This window comes from Alternaria ventricosa (assembly GCF_023758065.1).
Source record: "Alternaria ventricosa strain BMP 2768 chromosome Unknown scaffold_15, whole genome shotgun sequence".
NCBI classification, from domain to species: Eukaryota; Fungi; Ascomycota; class Dothideomycetes; order Pleosporales; family Pleosporaceae; genus Alternaria; species Alternaria ventricosa.
In genome coordinates, this window is record NW_026055695.1 from 688,820 (window position 1) to 701,741 (window position 12,922).

Genomic DNA, 12,922 nt, shown 5'->3' on the forward strand with positions numbered 1-12,922 from the left:
TACGAAGGGCGTAGTCCCTGGAAGATCTGCTCTCGTCTGACTGATTTTTGTGGGAGAGAACTATCCTTCAATTCCGATGCTATACGCGCATTTCAAGGAGTTTTCCATAGCTTCAGGAAAAAGAAGTTTCCTGTTCATGAATACTTGGGTATTCTTATCATGCCATCGAGACCTGGAGGGTCAAAACGATCACTGGACCTGGCAACATGCAGTAAAGGCGAGGCCTTCGCTGCCGGACTCTCCTGGTGCAACACAGCATCAGGCACCAGGCGTTCCCTGTTCCCGTCGTGGAGTTGGGCAGGATGGGATGTGCCAATCAATTACGAGACTGAACCATGTAGGAAAGGGCTCCGACTCGAAAATGACAAACCGTTGAAGATCTTCATAGAAAACTATGATGGATCACTTTCAGACCTGGATGAGCAAAGCGACGTCTCTTTAGACATGGGCATACCTGGTTCTTCCAGCAGATTTATCCACATTGAAGCATGGACAATACCTATCGATATCCAGCACCTTCCTGACGAGACGAATCGCTGGATCTCTCGAAGTGAAGCATTTCAATGTAACGGAAAGCACTCCGGATATTTTGCTACATTCCAAAACGATAAGAATACCCACCGAGCTCCCCTGGTTCCATTGTATCAGCTGTACGACAAGGGTTCTGCTACGCAGCAAAGCTACGCGCCAGACTTTCTGCAAGGCAGTCTGTTGGGTATCGTGTTGGGCAGATGCGAAACCCTTCCGTCTGATTGGTCCTCGGATAGTATCTTTGTTATGATCGTTCGTGAGAAGGAGCATTATTACGAACGAGTGGGACATATGATGTTAAAGCATGGCTTCATCTGCGTAACCACATGTAAGGGTCATTCTGCTTGGGAATCACTTTGGCCGCTGTTTTTTCGCATGAGGAAAAGAAGGACTATTCGCTTGGGCTGACGACAGCTTACAGGGTCGTATCTGACGGAATCATAATGTATTGGACGTCATGTTCTATTCGGAGACACACTTGATGCGTCTTGTCACACACATCACCGACGTAGAAAATTGAGCAGAACACATTATCGTGAATGCCTCCTGTCTCGTAAGCTCGTTCAATCCGCACAAATCTTCAAATCTAACATGTTACTCGTGATATAACCTACTGGCCAAGATCTAGAGCACTGCAATTATACCCAAAGTCCTCTTATCTACGTCATCACCGCCGAAGTTTCGATATCGCTGCCTAACCGCCAAGAGTTTATATTCTCGTACACACCGCTGTGTCGTCTCCAAATGAATGCGCGTTGGGATCAATACCCTTACGTCAAGTTGTCATTTCATCCTACACACCGTCACAAAAGAGTCCCAAGCATGATCTTGACATGTCCACAGCACTGTTACACGGACATCGCAAACTGTTCGTCTCGTCACGAACTTCCTACCCTTAGTGCTATATACGGCGACCGAGTCCCTTTTACTATACTTGACATGGAGACAGCATGGATAAAGAAGTAGAACCCGCAGAAATACCCTGCTGTGGTAATCCTGTTATACCCTGCCTTTAACATAGAGTTTCCCAAAACAAGTGCGAAACCCTTCCATAGAACTTCGATCACCCTGTTGGCATCAAACCGTACGCATTTCTTCTTCTGCACACTGTATGTACTAACAAGATGACGCAATTTTCATGGTTCAGTATCGCAATCGAACTATAGGACCACCCTTCCCTGCATACGCGGCTACCACGGCTACCGGCACTTTTCGGAAGCCCATCGCCTGGTTTAGCCTCAACACCACGGCGCACGGTCGGCGCGCTGATACCTGCGCCACAACAAACATCGTCACTGTGGCGCATGATTGTCTCATTCGCTGCCCACTCCAGGAACGAAATCTCGGGAAGCGGTTATTACGGCCTTGTAGACCAATGACATGGATGAGAAATGCGCCGGCGTCCGGCATTCGGTCCTTGTCTGCGTCGTAAGCTGCTTCGAGTTGGTCGCAGGGGCAGAGGGAACAGTTAAAGACATGGAGGGTTCGCCCACTTTTTTCGTTCAGCCACAGATACAGCCACACCTTCAGTCTCTAATCCTACAGCAACCACGAGAGTATCTTCACGAGAAAGAAGCACGGCAACCTACCATACCAACGCGAATTAATCACACACGCACAATGCCATCATCCACAGTACGTTATCCTTCCCAAACATTTCAAGACCCCTCCTAACGATCAAAGTCAACAGTCCTCCTCTACTTCCTCGCAATATGGATCCCCTTCCTCCCCGTGGCCATGAAGCGCGGTTGCGCCGCCGACCTCTTCATCAACATCGCACTCTGCATCCTGGGCTGGATCCCCGGTGTGATCCACGCGTGGTACATAATTAGTCAGACGGAGAAGGTGCCTGTGGCTTGAGAGTTTGAACTGCGCAGCGTTAGCTACAAAACCCTCCAGATACCCAAATGTCACTTTATTCTTCCCTCATGTTCGAGTTAAAATGATGACCATTGCAACAAGGCTTCCGTAGCGACTACACAGACTCCCTCGTACGCGGCGCCTGCCTCCGTTCCTCACTCCCTCCTTCCCCCAAACCCCCTCATCCATCCCTCCATCCCTCTCCCCTTTCAAGCCTATCTCCCAAACCCATTCTCAGGCGTACATCCAGCACACCCACTAATCTTCCCATTAATAACATTGAAAGTCCCGCCATCGCCCGTGTTGCAGCCAATAACATCCGCATCATTCGTCGTTGTGCAGAAAGTTCCCTTGGGGACTCTGACGCCTGGGTCGACCGGGCTGCCGGGTGCGGGACTGGATCCACGTTGTGGTGTTGGTGTTGCGATGACGGCGGCCACCAAGGCGAAAGCTGTGATGATAGAGGTTGAGCGCATGATGGTTGAGCGGGGATGGGTGTTTAGGTTGGGTTGGTGGGAGGGGGCAATGGTGGTGTGATGCGACTTCCGGAGTCGTTGTTGATGTGAAGAGACTAGAGGAGATGATAGTAGTGATGATACTTCTTCGCTGTGGATGAAGCGACTCTATATATGCAGTACACCCAGCCGTCACCCCCAGCTTCGTCTTCCAAACGTCGCATCACATTATCTCGCTAGTCCAAAGGTAGAAAAAACGATTACACGAACAAATCGCCATGTTTGGCATCATGTCCGTCGTCCGCTCTCCTTCTCACTTTGCGTGTTTCAGTCTACAATGTTTTAGGGTATAGAGACTTGGCTCTACTGAGCACAAGCACGTGTACATGTGGTAGCAGTGTAGATTAGGCTAATATCGGTGGAGTGATGCCGTATAGCCCCGTGTTGGTATTTCCCCGGGAGTAGCGCCGTGGTGAGAGCTGCCCAGCTCCCCCAGAACCTCCTCACAATGAAGAATAAGGTCATATTGCCGCAGTTTGGTTAAACCGGTACATACGACCATAGGATCATGAAAATTAGGCTTCCCGTCCGCTCAGCCATATACAAGCATGATACCGGCGGATTAGTAGTTAGGTGGGTGACCACTAGCGAATCCCCGCTGTTGTATGTTTTTGGCTTCTTTTTTGCTCTCTCTTTTTTGGTGACCTATTTTGGTGACCTATCTTGGAGAAGGCGCGGGTGTGGAGGTAGGAAAGGGGAAGAAGGGAAGGAGGGAGTGCGGGGGTTGATGGTGGCGTGGTCGCGTTTGAAAAGAGATATTCGGTGCAGTTTATCATGACTTCATTTTGTTCTCCAGACTGTCAGTGAGTTAATCCCACCGTGGTGAGACAAATGGTGGGATGGTGTTGGATGTGACTCTTCCCTCCCTTCTAGCTCACTTTCGTGGCATGCCAGTGGCCCGTATCACAATCTCTCACACCTATCGTCTTCATCCTCGTCTTCCGATGTGAAAGTCCAAACCCGGTCGCCTCGCAAGCAGCGCACTGAACGTATTAGCGTCCATATCGACAATTTCGGGACTCAATAGCAGCGAGCAGCGGAAGACTCACCCAGACGAGAACCCCTTCAAGGATCTTGACCAATGCTCAACTTGATAGACACATCCAGACCAACAGAAAAGCAGGTCTTGGTGCCGTAGATAGGGAGCAGAGAGAAACCGCCCCCGCAGTCGGGCTTGGGATAGGTGTTCACTGTTGACGTATCAGCACTTGTTTCTCCCATATCCTCATTCCTCCCACCTTCCACAGCGGTCCACGAGCCAACAAAAGACTTACGAGCGTTATACTTGATATCCCCATCCTTGCCCACAACCCTAATGCTCTTCACCCCATCAGAAAGCCCATAGCAGACATTTGGATCAATCCAGAGGAATTCGTAGGCGCCGCCGCATTCGGCTTCTTTGAAGGTTTGGGCGCGGACTTGGGTTTGGACGCTGGGGTCTGCGGTGGTGGTGGGAGTGGGTACGGGCGTGGGGCTGGTCGCGGCGCTTCCCAAGAGGGCGCATAGGAGAATAGTGGTGAGCATGGCGGCGAATATGTTGGTGGGGAGATTTTTGGCGGTGATTGACGGGTTGAGATCGTGGGTACGAGCGGGGAAGGTGGAGTTGGTGTGGTGTGTGAGACGGTTTGGTGTAGTGGGTGTGGGTGGACGGAGTGAGTGATTGATGTGCGTGCGATGGTCTGGTTTGGTGGGTGAGTGAAGTAAGAGTGAGTGAGTGCGTCTGGTTTGTTCTGCTTGAACAACCCGAAAAGCATGGAGTGAAGAAGTCAGGAGCGAAGGGCAAGCGAGCTGTTTATAACGCTCGCTCCTACCGTTCTCGAAAGCTGAGAGAGGTACGTGATTATCTGACGCAAACGCGCTGAGGCCGAAGGACTCGTGGAAGCGGGGCCCGACCGCGCGTCCTTAGGTGAAGGCACTCGGTGAGGCAGTCGCGGTCCTAATTGCGGGGTCAAGATCGTGGGGAAGTCGCGATTGCAGTGATTGCGGAGAAGGCGTGGTTGGTTGGTACTCAAGGTACAAACGCACGATAGAGGGGGATGTGGATCACTGGCGTTGTGGTAATTGGAGTGACGACAATCAGAGGCATGGGTTTACTGAGAGATTAAGAGAGATTTGTCTAGCCGGTGGCGGTGAAGGTGATGTTGAAGGAAGGGAGTGGGGAAGAGATGAAGTGAGGTGAGTGGGGAGATTTGGTCACAGTCACACAGTGGAGGGATTGTGTGTACCAGACGGGTAGCGGCAGAGACACTGAGCAATGGGGAGTAGGACAACCAGAAAGATGTTGCACGAAAGTGCTGGATCAATCAACCTCTCCGGAGCTGTAAGTTGAGCACTGTGGTTTGGGTATGGAGGCAGGTTTGATGAGTGAAATGATGCTCGTGGTGAGTACGATGGGCGTGAACGCTGTACATACGACGAAATGCGCAGAGACGGAGCGCTGGTTTTGCATGGTCAGCTTGTAGAGTCAGTGACGGAACGTTTGGAGGAGTAAAGTTGCGCCCAGCTTCTTCATCAACGGAGCACACTCCACACATTCTGGTGTCCAACACAACTCATAAACATCGTGTATTGAACAATAGAGAGTTAAACTCCCTAGAAAGATGGTATCCTCGCTTCCAAATGCAATCATGACCATACCCACCTTTAGAACACTTCACTCTCCGACGACTCAGCAGACTGCGCAGTAACGACTCGATTGGGCTCAGAGACAAACACAAAAGAGCCTGAAAGGCCGGCAATGGGCTCCGCAAACGGTGTATACTTCACAGGCTTTGCGGATATGAGGGTTTTGGAAGGTCCAGTACTTTCAGCGCGCTCTGTAGGTTTGTCGAGCCCGCAGATCGAAGAGTCTTCGAATGCTTGGCCGCTTCCAATAACATGTGCGCAGCGGAAATGATGTTGTCAAGCTGCACGTCTGAACTGGCTGTCGAAGCATCAGAAAGAGTACTGACGCTCGGCTAGAACGTCTCCTCCTCCGCACCCTCGCCCTCAGCCTCTGGTGGGATCTCGAAGCCCTCTTCGGTGGAGTAGAGAATGTTTTGGATCTGCTTGAGCAGCCCCTCGTCCTTCTCGAGCTCAGGGTCGGCCTCCATTGCTTGCTGGATCAGCAGTTCGATATCGCGCAGCTTGCTGAAGTAAAAGTCCCTCTCGCGCTCGAGGCCCGTGACAGTCTCCTTGAGAGCACTGTTCTCCTCGCGCAGAGCGGCGCTGGCGGCACCTCCCCCAGAGGCAAGCGGTGTGCGTGTCCTAGGCGCAGCCGTGTTGCTAGCAGCTGGTGCTCTTCGGGCAGTCGATGCTGCGGCGCGGGGTGCAGGTGTGGCTCCGGTCGCGACACCGCCCTGACCCTTGCGACGGGCGACGGGGTCGTACTCGTGGCCGGGAAAGTGCTGGTCCCAGTACTGCTTGACGAATTGGAGGAACTCGAGGTTGTCCTGCATCTTGCACTTTACGAGCGACTCGACGCGGATGGGCTTGTCGACATGGTGCTTGGCGAACGTGTCTGGATTATTAGCGGAGAATTTGGACTGTGAGAAGGGAGACGTACTCTGTAATACCTTGAAATTCTGCAGGTATGCGTACTCAGTGTTCGCATTGAACTTGACTCGCGACATGGGCACATCGTCTGCACGCTGTTAGTCTTAATCTCATCCGCGCCTAGGTGAGGTGGAGGACTTACAGAATATGCTGTCGAAGACTTGGCACAGCGCTGCTCTGTCCGCCATGTCAGTACACGTCCTTACTCCTCAAGGCCAGGGGTGCCCCTCTATCCTCGGCGCGCGTAACGTACCCGGTACCGCATTGTTCGACTTTGGTGATGTTGAGCTGGAGGAGGTTGTTCAACCAGGCGACGAGTTCTTGTCTGTTCACGTGGCGCTGTCAGTGTGTGGTCGTGGTGAAGGTGTCTGCGCAGATGGCCGCAGCCTAACCCCTCGGGCCCGGTGCCTACCTTGATTCTCCCATGGCGGCTATCTATGTGCAGGCGTCTAAGGGTTTGTTTTGGGCGATCAGCGACGAGATAAAAGCATGCAGCCCGAAGTATCCGTGGTGAAGGGGTGGCGTTGCAGGCGGTGGGCGTGAGTGCTGTTATTTGTTGATGCGCCTTCGAGTCGGGGAGTTGACAATTTGGGCGCCGCTGCCCCACGCTGGAGATTTTAGCGTCAGGTCATGGCGCTAGCGTCACGTGCAATCGTCTCGCCTGGTCGCGGTTGCCCTACGAAGCATCCAGAACTAGATTTCATCATGCATTCATGGATGGTAGTTCCATGATGCGGTTTGACTACACAGGCTTACACCTTGCTGTCCTCTGACATTGTCACTATCTACCCAACAAACTCCCTCTCAACCATACCAACTGCTGTGCCCCTATCCGCCCTCACCGCTTCAAAAGCCTTGACAACCGCTGGGAACCACACATCTGCCATCTTGACATCTCCACTATCATTCGGATGTATTCCATCCCTCAAATCCGCCGTCCCACTGAACCCGGTATACTGGTCCACAACCCAGATGGGGCTTTCCGTTGTATTGAGACCCTGAGCCCAAGGAACGATTGCGCGATTCAGGTCTTGGATCTTGGTGTTGTAGCTGCCGAAACCCATGGGGATGATTTGCGCAACCTAGGATGGCAGAGTGAGTAAGCGATTGGTATACAATGAGGCGACAGCGCTTGTACAACAGCGCTTGTACAACAGCGCACCTTACTCAGGTACACAGGCAAGTATCAAAAAGAACAGACTCACCACAATCTTCATCCTCGGATTCGCCCCCCTCATACTCCCCACCAACGTCCCAAACGCCTTAACAATATCCGCCACCGCCTTATTCTGCTGCACAATATCATTCGTGCCAAGATGCATCGTAATCACATCCGCGGGATTACTTTTCAACCACCCATCCAACTGCCCTTTATTCGCGATATCGATAGCGAGGAAACCAGAGTGGCCTTCGTTGTCGCGGTCGTAGGACGTGTCCGCGCAGTTGTTCTCGGTTTTGCCGCTGCCGACAAAGTTTACGGTGGAGGAGTTGAAGGGTGTGGTTTGCAGGCGTTGCCAGAGTTTGGAGCGCCAGCAGATTATTTCGGTTATGGAGTCGCCGAAGGGCATGTAGCGGATTGGGGGGTTGGTGGTTTGGGCGGATGCGAACGTGAGGAGGGTGGTGAGGGAGAGGAAGGTGGGGAGCAACATCGTGGTGGTTGTGATGCTATAGAGGTGCGTGTGTATCTGCGCGAAGCTGTGTTTATAATCCAGTTACATGTTGGCATGGGGGACGAAGAGCTGGTCGTTTTATGTTGTCTTGATGCTGTTTACCTGGCGACACCCCATCTGTTGCACTCTCTGCCATAATTCAGGCCATATGAACATGACGCTTGGAGTACTCTAGACACATATGAGGATCTCGGAGCGAAGGGAGTTTCGAACGATGAGGGCGCCATCTGGTGTGACTAGGTGTTACTATACCGAAGGCTAAATGCAGCTGCCGGGTGATCGCTAATATACGCAGAATATGCACGCTCGGAGAAAAGGCAAGAATGCGGGGAAGATATGGCAGACTGCCCAGTACGCAGCGGACACATCAGATGTATCGTTGGGGTGGTCTTTGGTGTTTAGACGTTATGCGATCTCCTCGAGCGGCTTTGACTTCCGGCAGTCACTTAATAAGTTCGAATTGAAAGTCAATAGCACGTGCGGAAGTTACTCCGAAACTCAAAGGCGCTGGTCTAGAAATATAGCTACCCGCTAACCCTGATGCTAACACGGACGAAATGTCAAAACTGAAGAAGTAGGTACATGCGATGACATGAAGAGATGGTCAAAGCATAACGCTCGAACCTCGACGGAAGGAGAACTACTCACCGCCTCTAGCCGTCTCGTAAAACCACGTGGCTGAGGATGGTGCTCAGAAGGAGAAGGTGGAGTGCTCAATGAACAAATACGACCGTGGCGTAGATGAAGACACGCCGTCACGCCGAGCGATTTACGACGACATATGGAGATGTGTCTCTCTTAGTCAACAATGACTAAAGAAGTCTCCATCATGACTGTACAGTACCTCCATCACGGTGGGAGAGGAAATGAGCTACTTACCACACGCTTCCACCAATTACAGCCTCGATATAATTTGCCAACTTCCTCATTGGGAGGCATACCTCAATTTCTCCGCCTGCTTCACTCCAAATACACTCTAGACATGAGGCGCAGCAATCTGTGAATTTGGAATCGCAGGCATCGTATGATGCTCATTGCTCGCTACCGCTGCCGCCGGATGTTACTCCTTAGCGGACGGTAATACCCCAGATTTCTGCTCGGCCCTTTCCCGACCGACATACGCTGTCGGGGTATTGATTGGTCGATTGGACAAGAAACTTGGAAGTGGCAGTGCAAAGAGGTAGCACGTGATTGCTGCGAAATTGTGTTGTGACTGGGAAAGGGCCGTTGTCGGTGCGCAAAGAGGAAAACAACCGAATGGAAAAACACACTGATCGTGAAATGGACGCGAGAAGAGAGACGTGCACAAGAGCACAAACTGCGAGAAGACGGCGAGGAGCGCGGAGGTGAGACGAGTGATGTGAAAGATTGGGGCGGTGGGTGCTGACTTCGTGCGACAACTCACTATCGGCCCTCACACTTAACTCCGAAGGCTCTCGCGATCGAGCAACCCCGCAACAAGATGTCGATAACTCATCATCGACGTATGCTGAGAGAAAGCAGCTAGCTTGGCATTGTGATGCCTCGGTGATTCCCAGCAGAAGACGCCGATGGTGTTGATTTTACTTCCTGGAATCCAAGGTTTCGCGCTCCGAGCTGTCGCGCTCCGAGCTGACGCGGTCCTTCAGGGCTGAGGCTGCCACGCTTGCAAGCCACCAGCCTGCGCCTATCGAGACATGAACGGCGCCACGTGAAACCGACCGGACTTCATGCAGCTGCAGTGCGATGGTCCCAAAGTAGAAGGCAATTCCATGCAGTGGTAATTATGTCGCGTATACACCGTAATATGAGGAACAGGCCGAATCTCCGATGGGGAATTCGACTAGGCCGATGGCCGAGGGCTGACGGTGACGAGCACAGCCTGGACAGCATGCTCCTGTAAGAGTGTGCCCAGCTCGAGGATGAAGTCATGGGAGTCTGGATCTCGACGCATGTTGCTGACATGTCTTGGAATTGCGGTCGCTGGAATTGGGTGTTGGGAGATCCAAGGCGAGGGACGTGCGGGACAGGAGGGCCCACAAGAGCGGGCACCAAGACCGCGACCGTCGAGACCACACCTGTTCCCAACCTTACGTGAACTGACATGCCCGCCGTTCTCAGCGTGCCCCCGCGCCGGGACATTACTTTTGCAAAATAGCTGGCGGCTGATTCGTCCGGATGCAACTTACTTGTTTGGCCCTGCACATAGCCACCACGACGCGTCCAGCCAAGCCGCGCCGAACGTTGAGTCCGCTGGCCCTCACTGGTACCACCTCTCTGCGCCAGACCCTGCACCATGTACAGGCGGGAGATCTCACTTGTTATCGCGGCCCTCTGGCGTTCGTGACGCGTACCGCTTGCACAAGTTGTGTTGTCATATCGCGAGGTCCTCACGGTGTTTTGCTATGCCCAGCCGGTGACTGACGGCTCTCCGCAAAGCCGCCGCATTCGGCCAGGCTTGTCCAACCACACATCAGCAGTAATACCGTTGGGTTCACCTGTGCCTGCGAGGTACCTACCTCCACCAAACTAAGCCAGGTTGTGTGTACGTAGCCATGCTTCTGTCAGCATCTATCTTGGGGGCTTGGAGGTGTATCTTGGAAGGCGGGTGATCCGGGCTCCACCATCTATAAACCTCTTTGTCCACCGCTGCCAAATCATCATCGAACTGGAAATCCCTTACTCACCTCAAGACATCTTCTCCTATTGGTTTGGCTACTTGAACTCTGATCAATAGCCTTGTGATCGACTCTAGACACGACGCCATCAAGCCACGCTTTCAGCTAGGCGCTGTCGACTAGCCTTGGAACATCGAGCCCTTTGGCAACCTCGAGTATTCGGCCTTCCTTCAACGACCTTTCAGAACAAAAGAAATGAAGCGCGCAACAAGTTCGGTCATTGGCCTATTGGCTCTGGGTAAGCCCCCAACAACAGCCTTACCACATCACATTGCTAACCTCATTCAGCCTCACAAGCCACAGCGCAAGTAGCCAGCGTCTGCCCCTCTACAGGAGTCTGCTATGGTCTCAACATTCCCGAGCGCACAGCATCATCTGGATCAGGAGACATCTTCTTCCAGATATCGGCCCCAAGCAACTATGAGTGGGTTGCGCTCGGCCAAGGCAATGGCATGGCCAACTCCAACATCTTCGTCGTGTACACTTCAGGATCTGGCAACAATGTCACACTGTCGCCAAGAAGAACTACCAGCTACCAGCCTCCCAGCCCTAACGATGATGCTCAAGTCACTCTCCTCGAAGGCTCTGGTGTTTCGAACGGTGTCATGACCGCGAACGTGAGATGTAAGAACGGTAACCACCACCACATAAACACAGGCTAACACGTGATGTAGGCTCAAACTGCAACTCATGGTCCGGCGGCACCATGGACTTCACCAAAGGCAGTGGAAACTGGATCTTCGCCTACCAATCATCTGGCGGACCCAAGAACGACGACTCCACGTCTGCGCAAATCAACCAGCACTCCAACCAGGGTGTCTTCGACTGGAAGTTCGCTCAAGCAAAGGGTGGTTCAAGTGTAAACCCCCTCCTCAACACGTCTCCATCCGGTACCACAGGCGGCGCAACACCTACCAACTGCCGCCAGCGCCCCTCCGGCGCCGCAGGCACAGGCAACGCCAGGCCAAGCCAAACAAGCAACAACGACGACGATGATGATGACGACAACTACGGTCGCCCCACCTCTCGTCCTACATCTCGCCCCAACGGCCCCCCAGGAGACAAGCGCTCCCCCTCCCCCGACAAGGGCGGCAAGGACGACGACGACGACCTCCCCTACTGCGACACCCTCCCCAACGGCGGCGCCACAGGCGGAAACTCCGTGCAAACCATCAGTTCCGGCGCGTCCGTCAGCCCCTCCAAGAAACGCACCATGCTAATCGCCCACGGCGTCCTCGCATCCCTTGCCTTCGTCATCCTCTTCCCATCTGGCGCCATCGCTATCCGTCTTGCGTCTTTCCCTGGCATCGTATGGCTGCACGCCGGCTTCCAGATCTTGGCTTACATGGTGTACATCGCAGCATTCGGAATGGGTATCTGGCTCGCTCTTCCCATCAGCGGGGGTCACTACATCAGCAGCTACCACGCCATCATCGGTATCTTGGTGTTCTGCCTCGTCTTCTTCATGCCTTTCCTCGGAACCCTGCATCACATCCTCTTCAAGAAGACGCAGCGTCGCACTCTTACTTCCTACGCGCATATCTGGGTTGGCCGTATTGCTATTACCCTCGGTATGATTAACGGTGGACTGGGATTGTTGCTGGCGGATAACTCGCGCGATGGCGCGATTGCGTATGGTGTTATTGCGGCGGTTATGTGGCTAGTGTGGGTTGCGGCTATGGTGTTTGGTGAGGCGAAGAGGAAGAAGGCGGTTAGGGCTAAGAACGCGCAGAGGACGGATAAGGTGCAGGAGGAGAGGAGGGAGAGCGATAGGAGCGCGGAGGATGTGGAGTTGGCGGGGCATTACAGGCCAGCTAAGGGTCAGCAGTAGGGTGCTTGCTGGTTGGAGATGGGGTGGGTGTGTTGGAAGCGGGTGTGCACTAAGGGGGAGGGGTGTATATAAGTGTAGTTGGCATTTCCTTGTTGTCAGAGAAGATCATGAACACGTTCAAACCTCCATCCTCTTCTTCTTCCTCCCCATCCATCCTCCCCGCTACCGCCTACCGCCTACCCATCCCCCCAAAAACCCGACTCGCCGCCCTACTAACCTTAATAACATCCCTATACGTCAAACTCACCCTCGTCCCCCTCACATTCCTCCCTCCGTTCTCTTCAATCTCTTTCCTCGCTTCTTCACTCAACAACTCCCAATTCG

General features: G+C 53.1%; 2 protein-coding genes across 2 annotated transcripts; one reads left to right on the plus strand and one right to left on the minus strand.

The window, feature by feature from the left end:
- Positions 1-5,863: 5,863 nt before the first annotated feature.
- J4E93_008134 (uncharacterized protein) lies at positions 5,864-6,628 on the minus strand (the record flags this gene model as incomplete). The annotated part of the gene is made up of 3 exons (XM_049346036.1): positions 5,864-6,405; positions 6,451-6,528; positions 6,583-6,628. The coding sequence occupies 3 exons, from the start codon at positions 6,626-6,628 to the stop codon at positions 5,864-5,866; spliced, it is 666 nt and encodes a 221-aa protein (XP_049196969.1).
- Positions 6,629-11,187: 4,559 nt separating this feature from the next.
- Positions 11,188-12,598, plus strand: J4E93_008135 (uncharacterized protein; the record flags this gene model as incomplete). Its single annotated transcript, XM_049346037.1, has 2 exons — positions 11,188-11,191; positions 11,442-12,598. The coding sequence occupies 2 exons, from the start codon at positions 11,188-11,190 to the stop codon at positions 12,596-12,598; spliced, it is 1,161 nt and encodes a 386-aa protein (XP_049196970.1).
- Positions 12,599-12,922: the final 324 nt, after the last annotated feature.